This window comes from Halichoerus grypus, chromosome 7, assembly GCF_964656455.1.
Source record: "Halichoerus grypus chromosome 7, mHalGry1.hap1.1, whole genome shotgun sequence".
NCBI classification, from domain to species: Eukaryota; Metazoa; Chordata; class Mammalia; order Carnivora; family Phocidae; genus Halichoerus; species Halichoerus grypus.
The window spans coordinates 81,630,391-81,655,298 of record NC_135718.1 but is presented as its reverse complement, the minus strand read 5'-3'; the positions used below and the strand labels follow the sequence as shown (position 1 = coordinate 81,655,298).

At 38.6% G+C, this 24,908-nt stretch overlaps 1 protein-coding gene across 7 annotated transcripts in view; it reads left to right on the top strand.

The window, feature by feature from the left end:
* PCDH15 (protocadherin related 15) overlaps positions 1 to 24,908 on the top strand; it is a 1,707,782-nt gene that overhangs the window by 1,498,293 nt on the left and 184,581 nt on the right. For all 7 annotated transcript variants that reach the window (XM_078077809.1, XM_078077807.1, XM_078077810.1 and 4 more), the window contains one exon: positions 5,542 to 5,658. In XM_078077809.1, coding sequence (XP_077933935.1) covers positions 5,542 to 5,658 — 117 coding nt within the window. The remainder of the gene's footprint in view (positions 1 to 5,541; positions 5,659 to 24,908) is intronic.

The window sequence follows — 24,908 nt, the reverse complement described above, 5'->3', positions numbered from 1 at the left end:
TTAAAGAATGTGAATATATCAGGAAGAGCACACCATGGGAAGGAGTCAGATCATTTCTTAAAGTATCTGCATACTCTGCTATTGTAGAGTTTTATGACTAAGAAGTAACACATTTCCCCTACACAACCAAACTAGAGAAAACAATTAAAAAGTTACCTGCCCAGAGTTAGCAGTAATAATTCACATTTCTGTGGGTCTCTGTCCTGGCTCCTCAAATATCACCCACTGGTTTCTGGAAGTCCCAGGAAAGTGCCTTACTTTTTGTACACAATTACATTCTTTTACTCCTTAGTGACTGTCACATTCTCCCGTTTGCCAGAAGTCCCCAAAACTGAGCTGCCTCCCAGTGGGGGCAGGAGATGCTGATAAGCCCTGTCGATGGCGGATACCGCCATCCCCTGAACCTGTCCCAGAGCCTCCTGTAGCTGCTACAGATGGGGGTCACTCTCAATGCAGCATAATTTGCAGTATATTCTTGGAAATCTGTAATTCACCAAAGTCAATATTCCACATAATCATAGTGTGTGCCTTCAATGTTGCACTCTTCAGGGTCCCTCAGGATAGATTCCACAGAGCTCGAGCTCCTTGAGATGGTAAGGGGTGTCTCATAGACAAAGAATTTCATAGATAAATGGGTTTGGGAAATGCTGGGACACACAGAAGTAAACAGATGTCTCCCCTGCATGGCTTCATATAAAAGTCCTTAATATGGTGGTGTACATTGTGAATCTCAAGAAAATAAAAAGCGATTTCCCACATTTTCCATAGTGGAATCATGGGATTCTTTTTGTTTATAAACCTTCTGGTAGGATTAGTTTTCCAAAGAACAAAATTTGGGGAACACTTTCTTAGGTTTTAGTGAAAATAACTGTAGAGTTAAATATTGAGTCAATTGTTGTTTTAAATGTACAAATTCAACTGATGCAAGTCTCTTTTTTTTAACCAAAAAACAAACAAAAACCAAGCTTTATAAATAATTATGAAAATTATCTTCAGGGAAATAGATTAGCACTATGCAATGTTTAGAAGCTTACCAGGTTGCCAAGATAAAAGTATAATAGCTACTTGGAAGAATTTTTAAATTGTAAAGTATTTTTGAGCAGAGATCTTTTAAAATTAAGTGTGGATTTTTTTAATGAATATCCTACTCAAATCATCTTATATAATATCTGATACATAATCTTCTGACAACCTGGCCAGTTCCCTTTCTTCTCACGCCCGAATATCAGAATGCTTCCTGTAGGGTCTGACATGCCAGCATGCGGTTGTGGGCCTGCCCTTCATTAGCTGGATCACCATAAGCAACTTGACCTCTCTAAGCTTCAGTTTCTTTACAATTAAAATAGAAATAAAATAGCTAATATATTTCATTGAGACGATAAATTTAACAGCCCTGGCATGATGCCTGACGCACAGTAAACATAAAGCACGCACACATAATTCTGGTGCACAATGGAGAAAATTAGACGGAATCTGCTCAAAGATTCTAGCTCAGGTCATGCACATATTCTTTCAAGTGCCCGTAGCCTCCTGGCTTGGAAAACACCCCAAAAGCTCATCAGCTCCCTTCTCCCCACATTACCATTCCCAAACCGGGAAACCAAATGGGAATGGGATTATGTGTTAAAGCTGTGGTTTAGCCAACCTTGCCCAGTGTTGTGCTCCTCCTGCAGCCATCAACCTCACTGAAGGATGGTCCCACCTGCCAGAGGGCATGAATGATGGAGCAGTTGCTAAAGTAACAGAGATGTGTCCTGTGTGAAATCTAGTTAAACTCCTTGCTATGCGCTATCATTGCATCCTGGTACTTCTTTCATAAAATTCATCATACTCAACATTATGTATTTAATTTTTGCTTTCTACTCCTACCTGTCAGCTAAGTACCAGCAGGCACTGTGCCTCTCTTGGTGGTAACAACACCCCCACCATCTAACGTCCTGCCTGATGCCCAGGGGGAGCTCCATCAGTATGTGTGATACTGAACGCCACTGTGTACATTTTGCTGGTGTGGCCAAGCAGGGCTTTGATTACCTCTGCATCGGGGTTATGCAGCCCCTCAAAAACCCAGAATAACTACATCCTCGGAAATCAAACCAAACCAAAACAAACTCACGCCTCTAAGAAAGAAGCTTCCAGTGCAGGTTTTGATGCAAAAAAAAAAGAAAAGAAAAGAAAAGTTGAGTAAGTTTATAATTTTTGTTTAGGAGAACCCCATGCAAAACAGAAAAGGATTTGTTTGGCGACAGAGGGGGAGGGGAGAGAAGGAAGTGAAGTCAGACAAGACAAGAGAAGGAGAAATTGCAGGAGGGAACAAACAGCAGAAGCAGCAGCTGCTGGGATAGCGCACGGAAGGTGTCTGGCAGGGGAAAGCAGACCTGGGAACGGGCAGAGAAGTCAGCTGCATCCCCCGCCAAGAAAGACAGGCATCGGCTTCTCAAGCCTCAGGGCATTTTGGAGGATGGGCAGCAAACAGTTGGAGGTGGACAGCGCTAAGCAGCGGGAGCCTCCTAGCCACCAGCGCCCCATCCGTGTCCCTGGCCAAACATGTGTGAGAGCTGAGGATGAGCGCTGGCGTTCACTGTATTTAAAGAGATGATCAGAGCATCAATCTCTAGTACTCTTCTCTCTGGAAAATGTCTCTTGACCAAGAACAGTTCTTAGGCCTGGTTCCAGAACATCAAAATTTTTATCTCTTTCTCTACTTTTTGTGGAAACCTGCCGTTAACTTGCAATGTCCCCAGCAAATTCCCGTTTCCCTGGGATGCTCGTTCACAAAGTTTCCTTAAACCCATGCCTTGCTCCCTGTCCCTTCAGGTACAGTTTTATTTTGCTTGAGATATGGAAACAAATGAAAAATTGGCTAGTACATGTTTTTTTTCTGAGAAGAGCATAGTGTTGTTCTAGACGAGAACCATGCTAACATCCAGAATACCCTTTAGAAACATGAACAGTAATTTTTGTTCAGACCAACAAAAATTATAACCCCAGAAAGCAAACTATTACGGGTCTTCATGATAACATTGTTAACAAGAAGACAGAAGAAGATATGCTTCTTTTTGCCAATACTACCCTCTAGTGGAAAATGGGCAACAGAAAAGAGCCTGTTTTGGAGGTGCAACTGCTCCTTCATTGGCTACATACCAGGGCATTTACACAAAAGCAGGTCTATGTCCCTTTTTCTTCAGACATCCCTGGAGCATAAATATAATGAGCTGTTGATTATGCTTGTTGGCATCACGTTTCAATAAATTCTCTCATCTGAAATCATGCATTGTGCAAGAACTTGTTAGCTATGATAAAAGACTGTAACCCCAGAATGTGTACAATGTACTATAAAGAGAAGACTGCCACAGTAGCTGTGTTGATTTATTCCTGGTCCCACCAGTGGCAAGCAAAGGAAAGGAGGAGAAGAAACAGTCCTGTGAGCCTTCAGTTATTACTTACATTTGTGGCTAATCAGTCTGTGAAGCCAGATTATAAAAAACATCCACTACACATGCAGTTAGAAGGTGAATCTAGTGAATACTTTGCCAGGGAAAAAAAAAGGGCAGGGAGCACTGTACTCAGTACTATTAGCATCTATATGACAATTAGAAAATTTTATGCCTTTTATCCCCTGAAGAATCAGATTATCCAATAGTATCTTGTACCATTAAGGTTGTAAGTATCCTTTGAGATGGGAAAAAAAAAAAAAAGAAGAAGAAGAAGAAAAATTATAGGAACATATTGAGTTTATGTGACCTTGGGACGTCATGTACAGAAAAATTACATGGTTGGGCTCCTTTTCTGACCTTCAGAAGTGACAACTTAGGGGTGCAAAAGGATTTCTACCCCTTTACGTACAAGATTCACTCATTAAATTAATTGATGCTCTTGAAAAGAGCAGGAGAAAGTGTGCATGCAAATGTTTTATATATTTACCCTCTGCCTGGAACTTCAAGATCAATACCCTCACCACCCTCATTATCAGAACGGTGCTTTCAGGTTCTTGTTCAGATTCTAAAGGTCATAACTATAAAGGAAACTTTTTTATTTTTTGTTCATGGAAGTTTATGAAGACTGTATGTCAAAACACAGGAAATGGTATTTTTTAGTTTTTAGTTTTGCTTACAGTTAAAGATCTCTTATTTTTCATGAAAGTCTGCAGATTTTCTCATATTTACAACTCAGAAGCCAACTCTATTGTGAACATAAAAGCAAGTGCTTTTTGATTGTGACAGAATTATCCTGACCTCTTTGCAAAAAGAGATGGTTATAATCAGTTAATTAGTGGGTTTCCAATTTACATTGTACAGGGAAGTTGTATCAGAACAGATATTAAAGACTAAGTAGAATAATTTTCTTCTTTTGTTTTTAATAGCAAGTGAGAAAAAAGATGACTTGGGGAGTAAGATAATTAACAAATTCACCTTTAGGCTCAAATATGTCTAACCCTAAGTACCCACAACAATGCAGGGTGTAGTAATTATTTTAAAATAAGTAAATATAAGAAATATAAATTGTCCATGTTAATACGCATTATTTTTGAGGAAAAAATGATATGCATTTCTTTATGAAACATAAAATGATTGGGGGAAAAATGGTCTTGCTCTCAAGGGACCAGATTTATTAATTTGAATTTATTAATTTGGCTCTGCCAAATAAGTAGATTACTTTAGGCAAAGTCACTACTATCTGCAGAATCAGTGTCTTTACCTGTCAAATGGCAGGTAAGTGACATGAAGTCAGGCCATCATTTTCCTGAGTAACAGCAGTAGCCCCAGTGCCTAGCACTGAGTAGTAGAAGTGGGAGGAACTCAATAAATATGTGTTTAGTGAGTGATACGACATGAATAACAATGCACTTCTATCACTGAGTTGTAAAAATAAAAAAGATGCATATAAATTAACTTGAAAACCTCCTGCAGTAAATCACCATTGTTTTCTGTCTCTGGGAACATCTAATTCTAGGTGTCATTCTTGTGGTGTACTATAGGGAAAACATTCTTTAATCATTTTATGTTTGTAAAAATGCAAGATGGCATCAAAGGCTGTTTCATAGTTTGCATTTGAAATGTGCTAATCATCCCATTATGCTACGTATATCAAGAATTTTCAGTTGCAACAGAAACATTAAAGAGCTTTATTTGAAAAAGAACAGCAACACAACAAAGAAGCCACCATCCTTAACACCTGTCTCGTAGAACGGCACTTTTTATACAAGTTGCCCGTCCCTGTTTTCAAAATTCAAAACCACCTCATACCACTGGAAGTATCTTCTGGGAAAATTTCGAGCAGCTCTCCCATCTCCAGAAGGCATAATTTTAGACCGTTTGCTTGAGTGGAATGGCCTCCAGCTGCGGTTCCGCACATGAATATTGTACAGGAGCTCTTCCAGCTTCCCCCAGGGCGCCACTCTGCAGTGAGAATAATGGGATTGAGAGGCTGTAAGGTTGACAGTGGCAAATGGGTTGTGTGATAGAAAGAGATGGAGCCAGTCTCCTAACTGTGTCCCCAACCTGCTGTCATGGGAAGCTCTAAACTCTTAATTGTGTTTTCCAGGATATGAATGATTATCCGCCCATATTTAGTAAACGGATCTACAAGGGGATGGTGGCTCCGGATGCCGTGAAGGGCACACCCATCACAACCGTTTATGCTGAAGATGCAGACCCCCCTGTAAGTAAAGGACACGGATGCACACTCGGAAGTTTAGCGAAGAGAACCTTGCACACTCACACAGGACACACTTCCCGGGCAGCACACTCAGACTGAGTCCACTCTGTCCTCCCCCAGGCATTTCATGTGTGTTTGCTTGTAGTGCCCACCAGGACATGCACACTTCACGCGGTTATTACTGAACACAGTTAAGCAGATGCTTTCTATGTTGCTGGAATTCAGAATTTGCCACTCGCCAGTTTATCCCGCACAAATGAATAGATGTGGAAAGAGTTCTCTGCATTTAGAGTCAGTATCATTTGGGTTCTTTATTTAGGACAGTGTAAGCTTAGTTGAGTTGGGTTAGGTTTTATCCTTATGCATCTTCCGTTTTATTCATATATGACTATTTTGTTAGCAAACTCTAGATCAACGGATGACATAATGCTTATGTTGAATATGTTAATTTTGGTAAGCTGAAATATTAATACTGTGTCTAGAACATATTTAATGCAGGCTTTATTATCCAAAATTTTACCTCTTTTGAGATATCCCAGATTGCCTTCCGAAATAGAGGATTTTCAATGAAAACATTATTACAGCAGAAGTGGGGTAAATTTTCCTTAATGTTACTACATTAATGAATGAAAAGTAACATATACAAGTAATAGTACCTATATAAAATGCTTTGTATAAATAATTTGAGTGCTTTATAAATATTAATTATTCTCTTAATAGCTGAACGATGAAGATTTAAATTTTTTACTTTTGAGTGAGCTCCAACCATTAGTCAGTGGCTGATTTACTCTACAAAAATAAAATAAATATTAAATAAGCCATTTTAGGAGAACAAGAAAATAGAATAAGACCCAAATTTTATAAGCGATCTAGGAGTTCTGTTTCATATTGTTAATATAAATAATATTTGTGTAATGCCGTTTATTTAATAAAAGGTGAATGGCCATCAGAACATTTTTCACCTTCAACTGTGATAGGCCATATAGTCTTTTGTGACCGTAAGGTCTTGAAAAATAATAATGTTCACATGAAAGCGGTAACCTTTCACTCAGAAGCTCCTTTTCTCGAGTGTGTTAAAATGTCTTTGAACCTGATTTTATTGCATTTTGTGAAATGTGATAGGCAAAATTTTGTAGATTTGGACACACCAATCGAGATGGTGAATATGACATTGGTGCTTTATCTGCTTTGTAAGTAAACTGTCAGAGGTAGAAACTACTTTGAAATTAAGGGTACACATTCAGTTCTATTCAAGGCATGTGTTTTGAACACCAAGTCTATACTGATTATTTTGCTAACCAGTTTTTGCTCTCTAGACTTGAGAATCATGTAGGAAAAACAGAACTGCACATAGAAATTATAACACACTCTACTAAATGAGCATAAACAGCACAGCATCTTAACATATTCATATTTCTTTCCTTTTTAAAGATTTATTTATTTATTTGAGAGAGAGAGAGTGTGTGTGTGAGTGGGGGCAGGGACAGAGGGAGAGAAGCAGACCCCCCCGCCCCTGCTGAGTTGGGGAGCCCAACAGAGGGCTCGATCTGATCCCACAGCTCTGACCCTGAGATCATGACATGAGCCTCAATCAAGAGTCGGAAGCATAACCAACTGAGCCACCCAGACACCCCCAAATATTCGTATTTCTAAGAAATTTGTATTAGCACAGAATTGAAGGTAGTGTTAAGATTAATGGTATTAATGATGACAGACTACATGTAGGTATGCTGATCACCTATGTGCAACATACCCCAAAGTGTTAGTACGGATGGCAAAATCCTCACTTTCCTTCTGGCACCCACCACTGTGGTTTCTGGTTTGACTTTCAGATCACCCCACCGATGTGAGAGAAGTTGTCTCGGTATGTTATCTGTTCCATAAAGAAATGCTACTACTTATCTAAATTATCTAGAGAGAAGCCCTGTTTTTACACCCTGAAGCTCTTTTATGGAAACTTACCAGGTTCAAATTCCATATTTCTGTTAAGAAGTTCCTAGGTTTGCATCCCCAGTAGTAGTTTTTCACATTTAACATCTAATGCTGAATTTTCAGTAGACGAAAGGCAGATGCTCGTCATTCAACTGAAATACTAAGCATTCTTATTTTAGTTAGTGAATATGTATTTTGTCAGACTTAGTTTTTTTATTAAGTTTTTTATTTTAGTTCCAGTTAGTTAACATACGGTGTTGTATTAGCGTCAGGTGTACAATATAGTGATTTGAATCTTCCATACATCACCCCGTGCTCATCACAACAGGTGCACTCTTTCATCCCCATCACCTATTTCACTCATCCCCCCACCCACCTCCCCTCTGGTGACCATCAGTGTGTTCCCTAGAGTTAAGAGTCCGTTTCTTGGTTTCTCTCTCTCTCTTTCCTTTGCTTGTTTCTTTTGTTTCTTAAATCCCACATATGAGTGAAATCGTACGGCATTTGTCTTTCTTTGGCTGACTTATTTTGCTTAGCATTATACTCTCTAGCTCCATCCATGTTGTTGCAGATGGCAAGATCTCATTCCTTTTTATGGCTGATTAATATTCCATTGTGTATATATACCACATGTTCTTTATCCATTCATCGATTGATGAATTTTGGGAAACTTCTATAATTTGGCTATTATAAATAATGCAGCTATAAACATAGAGGTGCATGTATCCTTCTGAATTAATGTTTTTGTATTTTTTGAGTAAATACGCAGTAGTGTGATTGCTGGATTGTAGGGTAGCTCTATTTTTAACTTTTTGAGGAGCCTCCATACTGTTTTCCGCAGTGGCTGCACCAGTTTGCATTCCGACCAACAGTGTAAGAGGGTTCCGCTTTCTCTACATCCTTGCCAACACCTGGTGTTTTTTGTGTTATTGATTTTAGCCTTTCTGACAGGTTATCACACTCAGTGCTGACCCTTGACACACCAGCAATCTTCTGCGTAACCAGTATTCAGCACTGAGTTTTCCAGTGATTACTGGCAAGCTGGATCCCTTCAGTTAGCAACTGGGCTACACCTACACCAATCAGAAATAAAAGCCTGATTCCATGAAAATTTTCAGAACATAAATTTCACATTACACAACTTTCAGAAGTATTATGATTGATTTTTCCTTTTATTACTTTATGTCCATGCCATAAATCCAGAATACATATTTTTTGGATGAGCTTGCAGAGTATTTTCTATGTGTTGCTATCATAAACATTTTGTAATTAGAAGATACGATGCAGGGCTCCCATGTGTATGTATGTATGGAAACACTTTGTGTATTTAATGATCTCTTGTCCAAACTAGAAGGGAAAGTCCTTGAGGACAGTAATCAAACCTTAACTCCAGTTTGCATGTCCACATCCAATGCTATGCTTGAGACTTTGTGGTCTGTTAGGAAACATTTGTTAAATAATTGAATAAATGAATAAATTAACAGTGATTTCTATACTCTCCAGAATTGACAAAGTATGCCAGCTATTCAGAAATTCAGTGATTTGGGATGTTGGGAAAACTTGTGCATCTCTAGTTTGGCCATTCGAGGGCTGTGCAGATAGAGCGGGTGGATGCGTGTGCAAGATGGAGCCCAGCTTCTGTGCCCTCCTAGCCTGGGCATGGCCACAACTCAGCAGTAATAATTTTCACCTCGAGAGGCTGGCCACCTCATTTTCAAGGCATTGTGTTTCCTCTGAATGAAGGGAGAACCACCCACTTTTAACCTAGAAAATAGCAAAAACAAAATCCTTTGAAGTATCAGATGGAGAACCTGGGTAAGGTCTTAAAGCCAAAGAGAACACTGTTGCTGAATATAAATTAAGAATTATAAAAGCGTGCTGTGCAAAACTAAAGTGCTCTAGAGGGAGGGGAAAATAAAAAACCTCCCAGGGACTTTTTTTTTCCCCACTGAATTAAAGATGTTCGGACTTTATTTTGTGACAGCATCGGCATTATGTAGCTCACCAGAGCTGTGAATAGGGAGTGACTGATCATTTTGGATATTAAAAACTGCTAACCTTTTCTTTCTGCTCACCAGAGACCTCTCACTCCAGAGTTACACAAAACAAAACTGCAAGTGTAATTTCCATTTGCATATTGTATTCTTCCAGAAGCTGCAGGCCAAACCCCGAGATATGAGAGTTCTCTTTGTGGGCAGGGCAGGCGCCTGACACAACAGTACCCCTTGTGAGCTTGTGGACGCAGAAAAGTTGGCATAAATAATTGAAGTTTACATTTTGCTCATTTCTAAGAAAGTATGAGAAATCCATGGAAGATCCTTTTCCTCATTCTCATATTATTCTTTCCACTTAATGCATTTTAGGAATTTATAGGATTACTGTTTAAAGTTAAGTAGTAATTGGAACATGTTCAATATTAGCAATTGTGACATTTTCATTTGCATATATTAGTGTATTGTTGACATTGAAGACTTCTTTTTTCAGATTTTGATATTCATTTATGAAATACATATGCTCCATTAAAGAGATCAGTTGAGTATTCTCACTATATATTTTTTCAGAAACAATTTTTATAAAAGGCCAGTAATTACGAGTGTGTGGTGCTTTTTGCCTCTGCTGAGATTTTGAGAGCTATTCTAGCCACTCAGAATTTAGACAAGCTGCCTGAAGAATTATTTCTAAAGTGTTTTCACAAGTGGCTTTAACATCCTTCTCAATCATTCAAGTTTCATTGGTCTCTAAGAGAGCAAAAAAGGTGGTCAGGTTTTCTTTCCTGTGATGTCTACCAGGTATTTTATTAAATTGACGTGACATCACCAAATAATGCTAAGTAATGATGGTGATCTTGTCAGAATAATTAACCCTCCAGTTAGTCACTCTGTTGCAATCTAGTAGCAGAGGTAGAACAGTAGAAGAAAAGCAATTAATTGTCTGCATGCATGATTTGCCACTTGCTTGCTTTGTGGGTGAGAGTTCAAACTATTCAGGGCCAGGAGTTTGAGATTGTATTTTTGTCTCCGTATAACATGGGTATTCTGCATTCCTTTCCACTGACATCTCTACAGATCTGATTTTCATCACCCACCACATACTGGCTTGTGGGGTTATGCTGTACTGATTTAGATTATTGCTAGCAAGGTAGCAAAATCTTTGCTCTCGGAGTTCAGAGCCTACAAACCACGTTCGCTGACCTTGGAGCATACGGGGGAGTGCACACAGCTCGGTGTTTGGTTTTTTTCCTTCACATCAAAGCTGTCAGGGAATAGTTATCAAAAACTGTTTTTGCGACGCATGTCAGCTTGTGAAAATTGAGTTGATGTAGCCCCAACCTGTGTCCCTCTGGTCTCGAGTACTTAATTAGAAAGAAAGCACACAGACAGTTGGGACTTGATCTTTAAAATGACAATGAGCTATAATTAGATTTGAGAGTGTAAATGAGTAGAAAAGGGAAGGTTTTATGAGAAAGTTTATACATGATTAATGTCTAGAAAAGGCTTATCTAATGTTTTAAGAATCTGTGTCATTTTCTTTTTGTGGCTTATTGATTCCTTTCAAGAACAATTACATTGTTAGCATTACTTGAGATCAATATTAGATTTAAGTGTTTCAGAAGTAAATATTGCTCTTCTAATTAAAAACCTGCCATCTTTAGGACTAAAGGGGCATTTTTCCTGTGTTATAAATGGTAACATCTGTGAAGTTTAGGGTTTTTTTGTTTTGTTTTGTTTTGTTTTAGCCTTTACAAAAGTGTCACCCCGTGATATATCAGTGGCTTAACCAGTTTTTGTTTTTTGTTTTTTTTTAGAAGAATAAGCCTCATGGGGTTAGGATCCCAGTACACATCAATAGAAGTTTTCCAAGGCAATTGAGTGAAATATAGCAGGCCTTCTCTGGGGCTCATCTAGAAGCCTCCCTTAGGCTTAAATCATGTGCTCTATTGTGGAGTGCTTGCCAGAGGAAATGGGAAGAGACCCTCTGAAAGAGTGTCTTGGCTTCTCATGATCTGGATTCTTGGCTTTAACACCCTCAAAGCCAAGCCACTGGTAATTCTTGGTCTTACAGTCCCTACTCCACCATTCTTCCCTATCCTTAAACAATAACCATATGAAGACAGTAGACCTATAATCCAATATGTGCCTGACACAACACAGGTTCCCCATAATACTTATTTAATGAATAAATCAATCAGAAAGCATTTATCATGGACTTAACAATTAAGAAAATGGCAAGACAGACACAGAGATCAAACCACGGGAGTGGGTATTAAAGATGCCAAGAAATGAGCTCTGTAGAGAATGGGGGAACGGATGTGTCCTGTGATGTCTGAATCTACTCTAGATAGGAATTCAACTCTGAAAATAATATAGGGGATTCATTTAAGTGAAGGTAGAAGAAATAGCCAGAGGAAATGTATTCAAAAATTGCAGAGTCAAAAATATCCCTCTTCTGGGCATGAATTTGTGTGACATGATTGGAATATGTCTGATTAAATAAATGTTAGCTACTTAAAAGAAAAGCCCCCAAAACATCAGGGCTGTCTTAGAGACTCATTTGTAGACAGGAACTCTGGCAAATATGGTTTTGTGAAACCCATTTTATCATGTAGAAAAATGGAAGCTTACTCAAGACGTACAGAAAGCAGTGACAAAAATCAGAGCTACATAGTAGAACAATGACTTGTCTCTGAGGTGCAGTCTTTATTGGATGAAATAATGAATGAAAGCCAGGAGATTAGTTAGCAGCTTTGCTTCATTTAATCATTAAAAAAAAAAAAAAAAAAAGACAGGATGAACAAAGGAAACGGAAAAAGCAGAAATACATAAAGTCATTGAAATGGAAGAATTAATAGTGATTGGGCAGGAAGCTGAAGATACAGATGAAATAAAAGCAAAATCAAACATGAATCACAGGCTTCTGGCTCAGCTGATGAAGACATTGGTGATATTAGTTGGTAGAAATAAGGTAGATGGAGAACAAAGCTCTCCTAAGGAGAAAATAATGAGATCAAAGTAGGACAGAGTCCATTTTAAATGATTTCAGAACACACACATGCCCCCACCTACAGAAGGCTACGCCATCCTCCCAGATCTGGGCAGGACCCTAGTGCCGGGACTGGCGGAAGCTTCTCTCCCACCCAGGATTATAGGTTCACCCAACAAGGGGGTGCATAACACCTAGTGCTGAGAGGAGGCTGGAGGCAGATGACAGGAGGGGACCACGAGTCCTTTTCTCAGGTCAGCAACACCACGGAGAGGATGGGGCACACACTCGGTGGCCATGGCTATTTCCATCTGATGCCAGGTGCACCTGGCTGCATTAAGAGGGCCAGGGATGGGTCCAGCAGAAAATATGGGAGTAAGAATGCAAGAAAAAATGCAGAATGGAGCCACCCGGATTGAAGTTGATGCTATGAGAGTAATAAATACATTCTCCAAGAAAGAAAACATAATCAGATAAGCTAAAACCTGGGAAATAAATCCTCAGGTTATGCCCTCTTGAGGATGGGCCAGGGGCTGAGGGGGGAAGAGAAGGACTGAGGGGCAGAAGAGAAATCTGCTAGGCATGTGGTTCAGAGCAAAAGAAGTATTCAATGCAGAGAAGGAAATTGAAAGGTAGAGGAATTTTTAGCTGAAGGAGAGGCAGAGGGGGAGGGGGAGAGAGAGAGAGAGACTCAAGCAGACTCCCCACTGAGCGTGGAGCTGGCTGGGGGCTCAGTCTCACGACCCTGAGATCATGACCTGAGCCCAAACCAAGAGTTGATCACTCAAACTACTGAGCCACCCAGGCACCTCTGTTTTCTGGTTTTTAACACTATAGAAGCATGAGGCTATATTAATTGTCTTAATTTTTAGGTTTTTTTTTTTGTTTTTTTTTTGTTTTTTTTTTGCTTCTGCTTGTGAGATTCTCTATTCTTAAAATTAAATGTTTCACCAGTATATATTGAGAAATTCTTTTGTCTGTATTAATTGTGTCTGGTATATAATGGCCCCTTTCAACCTGCAAACTCAGAGTTCATCACCCCAGGATAGTTTTAAATAGTATAAGGGCTCCAAAGTGATTGGGTGGTCTCACCTCCTAAAGCCCCTACTGACCAGCCGTGAGTAATTCACCGTGACTCTGTCCCTGGAGTTCTTGCATTTGTAAAAGGAAGACAAAACAACATAATTGAACTTTATACCCTGTGAATAGCAGCTGTACATTGTCCCTTCACTGAGCAACCACAGTTCTATTATTTACTTCTATCAGTTTGACTACTTAGATACTTCATATAAGTAGAATCATGCAGTATTTGCGCTTCTCGTCCTGGTTTATTTCAACATAGCATAATATCCTCAAGGTTCATCCATATTGTCACAAATGGCAGGATTTTATCATTTTTTAAGGCTGGATAATATTCCATTATATATATATCACTTTTTTTTTTTTTATCCACTCGTCCACTGATGGACATTTAGGTTCTTTCCTCATCTAAGCCATTGTGAATAATGCTTCAGTGAACATGGGAGTACAAGTATCACTTTCAGATCCTGATTTCAATAAAAAAATAATCCTGGATGTATACCTAGAAGTAGGATTGCTGGGTTGTAGGGCAGCTCTATTTTTAATTTTTTGATGGACCTCCATACTGTTTTCCATAGTGGCTGCCCTTTTTACATTCCTATCAATAGTGTACAAGAGTTCCAATTTTTCCACATCCCTGCTAACATTTGTTATCTTCTGGATTTTTTTTGATAATAGCCATCCTAGCTGGTGTGAGGTGATATCTCACTGTGGTTTTGATTTGCATCTACCTGATGATCATTGATGTTGAGCATCTTTTTGAGTGTCTTTTAGCCATCTGGATGTCTTCTTTGGTGAAATCTCTATTCAAGTTCTTTGCCCATTTTTAACCAGATTATTTTTGTTATTGTTGTTCTAGAGATCTGCCATACAACATTGAACCTATAGTTAACAACACTGCGTTGTACACTTAAAAATATGTTTAGGGGTACCTGGGTCATTCAGTTGTTAAGTGTCTGCCTTTGGCTCAGGTCATGATCTCAGGGTCCTGGGATCGAGCCCCACATCAGGCTCCCTGCTCAGCGGGAAGCCTGCTTCTCCCTCCCCCACTCCCCCTGCTTGTGTTCCCTCTCTCGCTCTGTCTCTCTCTCTGTCAAATAAATAAATAAAATCTTTAAAAATATATACATTTAAAAAGTAGATCTCATATTAAGTGTTCTTACCACAATAAAAAAATAGTACTTTTTCAGATTGGTATGAAGATTAGATGATAACATTTATGTGTAGCAACTAATGCCTGTCATATAGTAAATATTCAGTAATTATTCTCCATCATTGTTTTTATATTTACTCTGGTCTTTTCTAGGCTTTGAGTCTCTGATATTTGTCTTCTATATTTATTGTTTGTATTCTGATACCTTCTCTCTTTTCTTTTTGTCTGTGTTTTGGGAGAGCCTGTAAAGGTCAGAGGTCCAGTCAGTTGAGCATGGGTTGGGGGATGAGTAAGATGTGGGGCAGTGGAGAAAGAGCTGGGCCTCTGAACCATCACTGTAACCACTTTTCCAGCTTCATCTCTTCTCAGGGTGTGTTCACAATAGAAGAACCAGAGCTGAGTGTTCTGTACTCGGGTTTCTGGTTGACCAGACCAACAGTACAACTGCATGGGACAGGTCGTGTGGCTTCAACCTGGCTCTTCCACCCAGCATGATAATGTAGGGCTTTTCACCCCCATTCTCTCCCCAGCTCCAAGCTGTCCTTACTGCAGAGTCAAAGAATCCCAAAGCATTCAGGGAAATCTCCATGCCAGGAGTATTATCAGCCATACTGGGGACTGACACATCAGGGAGATTCCCATACAGCCATGATCATTATTAAGAGTGAAATATCCTGAGAAAGTCTAACACAGCAGGATTTTATGAGCACATAGCAATAAGAATGAAATGCAATGACCTAAAACTCAGTGAACACAGGAAGAAAGAGAAAATAATATCATTATACAAAATTATTTATTTATTTATTTATTTATTTATTTATTTATGTATTTGACAGAGAAAAACACAGCAAGTGAGGGAACACAAACAGGGGGAGTGGGAGAGGGAGAAGCAGGCCTCCTGCCGAGCAGGGAGCCCAATGCAGGGCTCGATCCCAGGACCCTGGGATCATGACCTGAGCCAAAGGCAGATGCTTAACGACTGAGCCACCCAGGTGCCCCTGAAATTTTTTTAAAAAGCAAAAATGCATGCAATATACAACAGTTAGGTTTTCCTCCCAAAATGCTGCACAGTAAACAATACCAGAATACCACTAGTTCATTATAACAAAGACATATATTCCTATTAGTAGATGTTTGAGGCAGCTAAGGGTTGGCTGACCTTGCTTTCAGGCTGAAGGTTAGCCTCAAGTCTGGTCCACATGCCTCTTCCTTCAGGGACCCATGCTTAAACTAGCCTGCTCTGTGCACAGGGAAGGACAGGACCACGAGAGAACTTGCCTAACCACACGGTCACATGTCCAGTTGTATGTCCCGGTCTTTCACAGTCCATTGACCAAAGCAAGTCCCACAACCACACCCAGAATCGATGAGGCCAGAAGTGGAGGAAGAAGGAGTGGGCATTTACTGAACAGTTGTGCAATGTACCACAACAGTCTAGTTAAAAGATATTCCTTAAATTCATTGAAATGGTTGCCTTTGAAGAAGAGGTAGGAGTGAGGTGTGAGGATAAAAGGACATAAAGAAATGAGAAGTAAATATGCCTTGATCCACCGATGGCAATGTTTCATAAGCTGTGGATTATATTTAACTTAAATCTCTATCCTTATGTTCAAAACAAAATAAAAATCCCCCAATATTTATTGCATGTGTGTGCATCCAATATTAATTAAGGGTATTGCATGAAGTATTAAGGACTAACATTGTCATGTTTCTTCGCCTTGGAATTTCAAACTTGAAGAGTTGGAAATCAAGTTAAGTAGAAATGACAAACCATAAAAAACTCTAGGAAATAAATATTTAGGGTGCTCTGAAATTAGACAAAAGGGAGCTTGCTTTTGTCTGGAAAGTCAAGGAAGTTTCTGGAAAAAGTGACGGAAAGCTGAGATCTGAAAGAGAAGGAGGTGTTTCCAATGCAAAGTGACATGGCAGAATTAGACCCTAAAGTTGGAGGAAGAAAAATAATTTTCAAAAACCAAAAGGAGGTAATTTTGCCAGGAGTCTGGAGAGGTAAAGCTGAGTCAGAACCTGTAGAGTCTGATAGGCTTGAAGATAGTGCCAAGATTTCCTTTCCTAAGAAACAAGGAGGGTTTTAAGGCAGAAGGGACAGGATCACTAGTTATTAGCTCTCCTTTGGTTTCCCTATTTTCAAGTTCCTTTGGGTTTATGAGTTCCTTTTTTTTGAGGAAAGTTGAATGTGTGCCCACTGTTATTTTTAGAAATTTCTACAGTGTAGCTCAATGAAGAAATTTTACAAGGAACGTATTACTTGTTACTTGATGTCTTGAGGGGATTGAGTTATGTTTACCTTTGAAAAACGTATTTCCCAAAAGATTTAGAGTTAAATTAGCCTGAAGCAAATACTTCTTAGGATCTTGAATAGTTATGTTGATACCACATCGGTAAAAACTGAACGGTATGCATATTTTATGTTATATTAGGTCAATGACATCGGCACAAGGAACTTGTCCGTGAGATGTTGACTCACTCTGTTGTCAACACCTGGTAGATACTGCAGGTGTCACACAGTGGGGAGGGGAGAGGAAGAAAGAAAAGTGCATGTCTTCTCAGTGGTCACGTGGAGAGTTTGACTTTCCTAATGTCTTTTAAGGATACCTTAGCATTTGATCAGATCCACTAAAAAAGCCATTATGACTGCAGAAAACAATACAAACCACTTTGCAGTAATCCCTAATGCTAAATCATACTTGGGAGGTTTGGTGAATTACACTGTTATAAAATAAATCAGATTAGTTGCTTTCGAAGACATTGGGAAAAAGGATTTTGGAAACCACATCAGGGAGAAGAATCATTGTATACTTGAAAACAAATTACTTAATGTTTGTGTGTAATGGTAATAATAGGTTTAGAATTCCTTGATATAATGCGATTGCCGTTATTACGAAGAAAATTATGTGGGTCTGAATAAGTAATTTCTTGATAATTGTGTATATTAGAAAAATTACTAAATCAAGATATCCCCTGATATTAAGAATTTAATTATTTTGGTCCATTATAGGCTCATTGAGATTCTCTCTGTTTGCAAGTTTGGAACATCTTTCATACAGACCTGCAATTACCTTCTGTAGTAATTAATTACATTCTCACCATCATTAAGTCAAAACATATCGTGTTTAATGCTCACTATAGAAATGGAAGTCAAAAGTAAAAATGAACTGAGTAATAAAGAAAATAATTGAAATCTTAAGGTTCTATTTTCTTGATATAAATTTACATTTATTCTGCCACATTAATTATACCCACGCTGTCGTATAATAAATGTGTTATTGTTTGATGTAAAAAATCGACTATCAGCACTATGATGATGGGATTTTTTTTTGTCTGTTATGTTCCCCTCATCTAGAAAAAATGCCTGGTTCAGAGCGTCACTGTATCACCACAGTGCTGTCTATGTGCTGAATAAATGACCTTTCCAGTAGTATTATCTCATACTAATATTTATTGAGCCTTACACGGTCGAATTTAGTAGAGAAAAGGACATCACAAGGTTGACATGTCTTTCACATTTTGGAAACCACACTCTATTTAAATAAGTCACATACTACCTCAAATCATATTTGGAAAGAAGCCTAATACATGAACAAACAAATCAATTAATTCATTTATTAATAGGTGATATTAAATCATGTCCTTCCTGAGGGCAATTAGGGTTGGCAAACATCCCAAGTCCTTCAAAGCTATTGACTAATGCCACCAGGGTTGGCGTTTCTGTTTAACCGGGAAAATGATATTGTACTGCAGCTACTTTACTTCTTTAAACCTCATCTCCAAGTAAGAATAATAAGAACATTGTGCTGGATTGGTACTTGGCTTTAATGAAGAATGAAAGCACTTAGCCAATGTCAGGCACGTAAATGGTAGTTGGTATTTCCTCATCATCATCCTTCCTTTCAGGGAGATGTCAAACTTCCCGAACTCTGCCTCTGGTTTGGTACAGTTCTTATCTGCTCAGCATTTATTAACTTTAAGATATCAATCCCTGGACTCATGAAGTATTTCTAGTGTCATCTCTGACAGTGTACAATTTGAGAATAAAGTTTTCATGAAAACACCATGCTAATTGGGTCTCTACAATGCCCCCCAAATAAATATGTACATTTTTTTTTAGATTTTATTTATTTATTTGACAGACAGAGAGAGCGTGCAAGCATGAGCAGGGGTGGGCATGAGAGGGAGAAGCAGACTGCCCGCTGAGCAGGGAGCCTGCACGTGGGGCTCAATCCCAGGATCCTGGGATCATGACCTGAGCTGAAGGCAGACGCTTAACCGACTGAGCCACCCAGGTGCCCCAAATATGTACATATTTTAATAAAGTTTTTTTAAACCAACAATTACAAGGTCTTTCATTTAAATAGACATCTTCAGCTGATGTCACTTCATAATGATACATCTCTATTTTTATTCCTTTGAGTGGAAGAAAAAATATCCAAAATCTTGACAAATAAATTACATTTTAGCTTGTCACTCTAATACTCAAATGATATACCAGATCGGACTCCGCATATGACACAATCACTATGATCCCTATAAAGTGGAATACAGGGGCACCTGGGTGGCTCAGTTGGTTAAGCAACTGCCTTGGCTCAGGTCATGATCCCAGGGTCCTGGGATCGAGCCCCGCATCGGCCTCCCTGCTTGGCAGGAAGCCTGCTTCTCCCTTTCCCACTCCCCCTGCTTGTGTTCCCTCTCTCGCTGTCTCTCTCTCTGTCAAATAAATAAATAAAATCTTTAAAAAATAAAAATTAAAAAAGCGGAATACATGTGGAAGGCACATCTCATACTCATAGGTAAGTGCCAACAGTGAGGTAGGAAGTCCACTTGATTATCAACCCGAAGACCTGTAATCTAGTTCTAGCACCTTCAGTTGGTAACACCCATACTTCTCCTTTACAGCTTTTATCAGAAATGTTAGTATGTAGTTGTGTTTATCTGTGCAACTTTTGTCTCCCCCCTCAATGCCGTTATGAGGCCCATAAATACAGAAGTACATCTGTCTTTTTCATCATTGCCTATCATTCTGAGAGATAAATAATAGCCATAGATGAGAATCTATGAACAGATATTAGTGGGCTTTAAACTGAAAACATGCCAACAATTTAGCCATTTTCTAAGTTTAGTAAATTCTTAGAGGTCCTCCAGCCCATATACAAAATTACTTATGTAATGATGATTCTCACAGTTACTGAAAAATTAGTCAGAAATCTCAATCTTGTTCAACAATAGGTTAACCCACAATGTAACTCGGATTTGACACATTGCGCAATGAAGTTAGTGTAAGAAAACATCATTCGTTCCTGATAATATAAGTCATATGAGGATTCCTTTATTGGAAAAATCCAGAGGATTACATCATTATTTTAAAGATGGTCTGAACAACAGAATGTATTAAATATAATTAAAGGAGTAACAGAATATAAGGACAGAAGCTGAGAAGTATGGTGGAGATAAAGTTTTATATTCAACCAATCCAGAAAAAAAAAAAAAAATTCATGATGATAGTTTCATTTCTGAAATATTGGATTCAGGGATCTTTTTGGAAAAAAAATGTTTATTCCTCCTATCTTCTACTTTTGGGAGCTTTGTTTCCATAGGTTCCATTATCATCTCTTTTTTTTTTTTTTTTTTTTTAAAGATTTTATTTATTTATTTGACAGAGAGAGAGATAGCGAGAGCAGGAACACAAGCAGGGGGAGTGGGAGAGGGAGAAGCAGGCTTCCCGCCGAACAGGGAGCCCGATGGGAGACTCGATCCCAGGACCCTGGGATCATGACCTGAGCCGAAGGCAGACGCTTAATGACTGAGCCACCCAGGCGCCCTATCATCTCTTTTCTGATGCATTTTCCCCAAACAAAAATCACTGATATAATCTCCACTTCTTTTCTGCTCTCAAAAAATGTGCACATGACCACTGCAAGCAGGGACTTGGGTGACATATATTTTCAACCACAGTGGGAGTTCCACATTCAGCCACACCCCCATGTAAGTGATGTCCCCGGAGTTGGGCATCTTGGCAGCTCGGGACACACATCCAAGTAAGCATGATCATATCTTAAGTGTTCATTTAACAAATTATTTTTGATCTCTTAATGGCAAGGCAAAAAAAATCATCTGCTCTAACGGAGCTCACAATCAAGGGACAGAGATATGCTGCAAACCTGTGAACAAGTAAATATGAAATGTAAATTCAGATAAAGCTACATAGTCTAAAGAAAATACAATAAGGATTGACTCAAGTGGTTTATGACTGGGTAGAGACAGAGGAGGGGTCATCTGAGACCTGGGTGTTGGGAGGAACTAGCCTCACAAGAGTGATGCCAAGAGTGAACAACACACAGAGGAGTGTTGGGGTAGATGTGAGCTTGGTGATCTAGGAGGCCATTCTTGCTGAATTACTGCTAATGATCATCAAGAAGGTAGGGATATGAGATGAACTCCATCTTCCCAACTCAGTTTTCATTCTGGTACCCTCAGGACTCAGCTGTGTCTAGTCAGAAGACATGTCAAATGAATGAATGAATGAATGAATGAACCCTCATCTAATGAATTAATCCCTGTGCTATGAAACATATGAGCAAGATGATAAGTATTAGATAAGAGGTAATTTATAACATTTTCAATTGCTGATATTATATATAATTTTTTACATTTAAATTTATATAATTTTTAATTTCCAGAGTCTCTGTGATGCAAGGTCCAAGTTTCCCACGCCCCTTGAATGGTTAAGCTTCCACTAATATCATGGTTCTTTTTTGAAAATTTGTTTAGGGAAATATATGCCTCTAAAGGAGAATGTGTCACTTATTTGAAAATTCAGGAAAAAAATATCTCAAACTCTTATGGTGAATGGAAGTGACATTAAGAAGGATTGCTGTACCAGCACCTCATTAGTCTTCCCAAATCATGGTTATCTGAAGTCATACTTGCTCCAATAGATGGATAAGGTCAGTGGGATTTATAGAAAGCACTGTCACAGTAAGTGAGGAGAGTTCAGAAAAGCTGTCCTGCTATGCTTCTCACGTGTCCTCACTTCCCATAAAATTTTAAGAAGGAACCCATTGTATTTACCCTTCAAAAGACTCCAAGAGGCATAATGATAGTATACTCTATTTTTGCCACCCCTGCTGAGAAGAGACTCTTTGCAGAGAATTTTACCACTATCGTATTGAATTCATGTTTATTATGTTTTGTTTTGTTGCAATTTTTTTTCTTTTGACAATGTCTCTTGTGGTGGCTAGGTAAATAGAGCAAAATTCTAAAATTGTTTAGTCCTCTTTTTTTATGTGATATTGCATACATATTATGAGATCACCCACTAACATTCTATAAATCACATTGGACCACCAATACCTTTATAGTACCTTTTTGAAATATTACATTGCCTGCAAAGTCAAAATACATTCTACCTCGTGATATTAGGATATCTGTACTAAGGAAGAGACATGGTAGTTTAGGTAGTTGACTAAAGCATAAAATTAAATGGATTTCACTATGTGGCTGTCTAAAGTATTTGTCTTCATTCATGATGACCTAACACCATAGACAATCTGTTTTATTCTCTTGAGCCCACAGTTGGAATGCATTTCTAAACAACTATGATAAGTAAGGGCCTGGAGACAGAAGGAAAGGCAAGAAGAGAATCCCTCAGATGCTACAAAAAGAATTAGAACTATCTTTTTATTTTATCAGTTAAAGACGTAATTCAAAAGGTACTATGAATACATTGGCTTTAGTAAAGAGAGCATGCTGAGTCTAATGAACATACTTTAAGTTTCTGGATAACTAATTTGTGAATGGAGCAAGAGTTTTAGTTATACTACAGATGGAGTGGGTGCTGAATCTAACAGAAACTCTGAAATTTTTTCATGAAACAGTTTGTGCTGTAATTTTGCTCTTTCTTCCTTCATTTTTCTTCATGGGACATGTGCTGCATAACTTTCTGGGCAGTGCGCTAAGGCAGGATTTACGAGGGCTTCCAATTCTAGAGCATTTTTCCCAAGTAGCTTTGCTCATTCTCCTGTTGAAGGACTGTTGCCTTTAGGATATCATGGATAAATGTCAAGTTGGGTTCATGTGTAAGGACCTGTGTTATAGGATGAGTCCTGTTTCATTTGAGTAATAACACTGAAATGTACTAGCTGAGGAAATTCAGAAATGAGCTAACTCTTAAAGCCTTGATTTCCTTTTTTGTAAGCTATGGTTGCTGTTCATACCAACTCCTGGATTTCTTATAAACATACACATGAGAACACATGAAATGCACATTATTGGATAATGTAGTAAAGCATGCAAATGGACCACTAACAACTCCTGCCATTATCATTATTTTTAAAATTTTTAGATTTGAGTGTACTTGACACACAATGTCTTACGAGTTCAGGTATATGATACAGTGATTCACTTTATACATTATGCTGTGCACACCCCAAGTGTAGCTCCCATCTGTCACCATAAACATTATTATAATGACTCTATTCTCTATACTGTGCCTTTCATCCTCCTGACTTACTCATCCCATAACTGGAAGCCTGTGTCTCCCCTCCCCTTCACCCATTTTGCCCATCCCCCCACCTCCTTCCCTCTGGCAACCCTCTGTTTGTTCTCTGTATTTATGGGTCTGATTCTGCTTTTCGTTTGTTTATTCATTTGTTTTGTTTTTTAGGTTCCACATGTCAGTGCATCATATGGTTATTTGTTATTTCTTATTCTGACTTATTTCACTTAGCATAACACCCTCTAGGTTCATCCATGTTGTCACGAATGGCAAGATCTCATCCTTTTTTATGGCTGAATAATATTCCAGTATATAATATGTAATTACATCTATCAGTGGACACTTGAGTTGCTTCCATATCTTGGCTATTGTAAATAATGCTGCTATAAACATAGGGGCGCATATATCTTTTTGAATTAGTATTTTTGTATTCTTTGGTAATTCCAGTAGTGGAATTGCTGGATCATAGGGAAGCTCTATTTTTAATTTTTTGAAGAACCTCTATATTGTTTTCCATAGTGGTGGCACCAGTTTGTATTCCCACAAACAGTGCATGAGGGTTCCTTTTTCTCCACATCCTCGCCAACACCTATTGTTTCTTGTGTTTTTTATTTTAGCCATTCTGACAGGTGAGAGGTGATATCTCATTGTAGTTTTGATTTGCATTTCCCTGCTGATGAATGATGTTGAACATCTTTTCATGCGTCTTTGGCCATCTGTTTATCTTTGACAAGTATCTGTTCATGTCTTCTGCACTTTTTTAATTGGATTATTTGGGTTTTTTGGTGTTAAGTTGCTTAAGTTCTTGATATATTTTGGATGCTAGTTAACCCTTAATCAGTTATGTCTTTTGCAAATATCTTCTCCCATTCAGTAGGTTGCCTTTTAGTTTTGTTTATCATTTCCTTTGCTGTGCAGAAGCTTTTATTTTCCCTTGCCTCAGGAGACATATCTAGAAAAAAATGTTGGAGAAATTACGGTCTGTGCTCTCTTCTAGGATTTTTATGGTTTTAGGTATCACATTTAACTCTTTAATCCATTTTGAATTTATTTTTATATATGGTATAAGAAAGTAGTCCATTTTCATTCTTTTGCATGTTGCTGTCCAGTTTTCCCAATACCATTTGTTGAAGAGACTTTTTCCCACTGCATATTATTTTTCTTAAAGATTTATTTATTTTAGAGAGAGAGAGAGAGCTCGCAAGCAGGGGGAGGGGCAGAGGGAGAGGGAGACAAATCCTCAAGCTGATTCCCCGCTGAGCACAGAGCCTAACTCGGGGCTTGATCCCAGGACCCTGAGATCATGACCTGACCCAAAACCAAGAGTCAATGCTTAACCGATTGAGTCACCCAGGTGCCCCTCCCATTGCATATTTTTGCCTCCTTGGTCAAAAATTAATTGACCGTATAATCGTGGGTTTATTTCTGAGTTTTCTGTTCTGTTCCATTGATCTATGTGTCTGTTTTTATGGTAGTACCATACTATTTTGATTCCTATAGCTTTGTGTAGTATATTTTAAAATCTGGGATTGTGATACCTCCAGTTTTGTTCTTCTTTTTCAAGATCGCTTTGGCTATTGAGGTCTTTTCTGGTTCCAT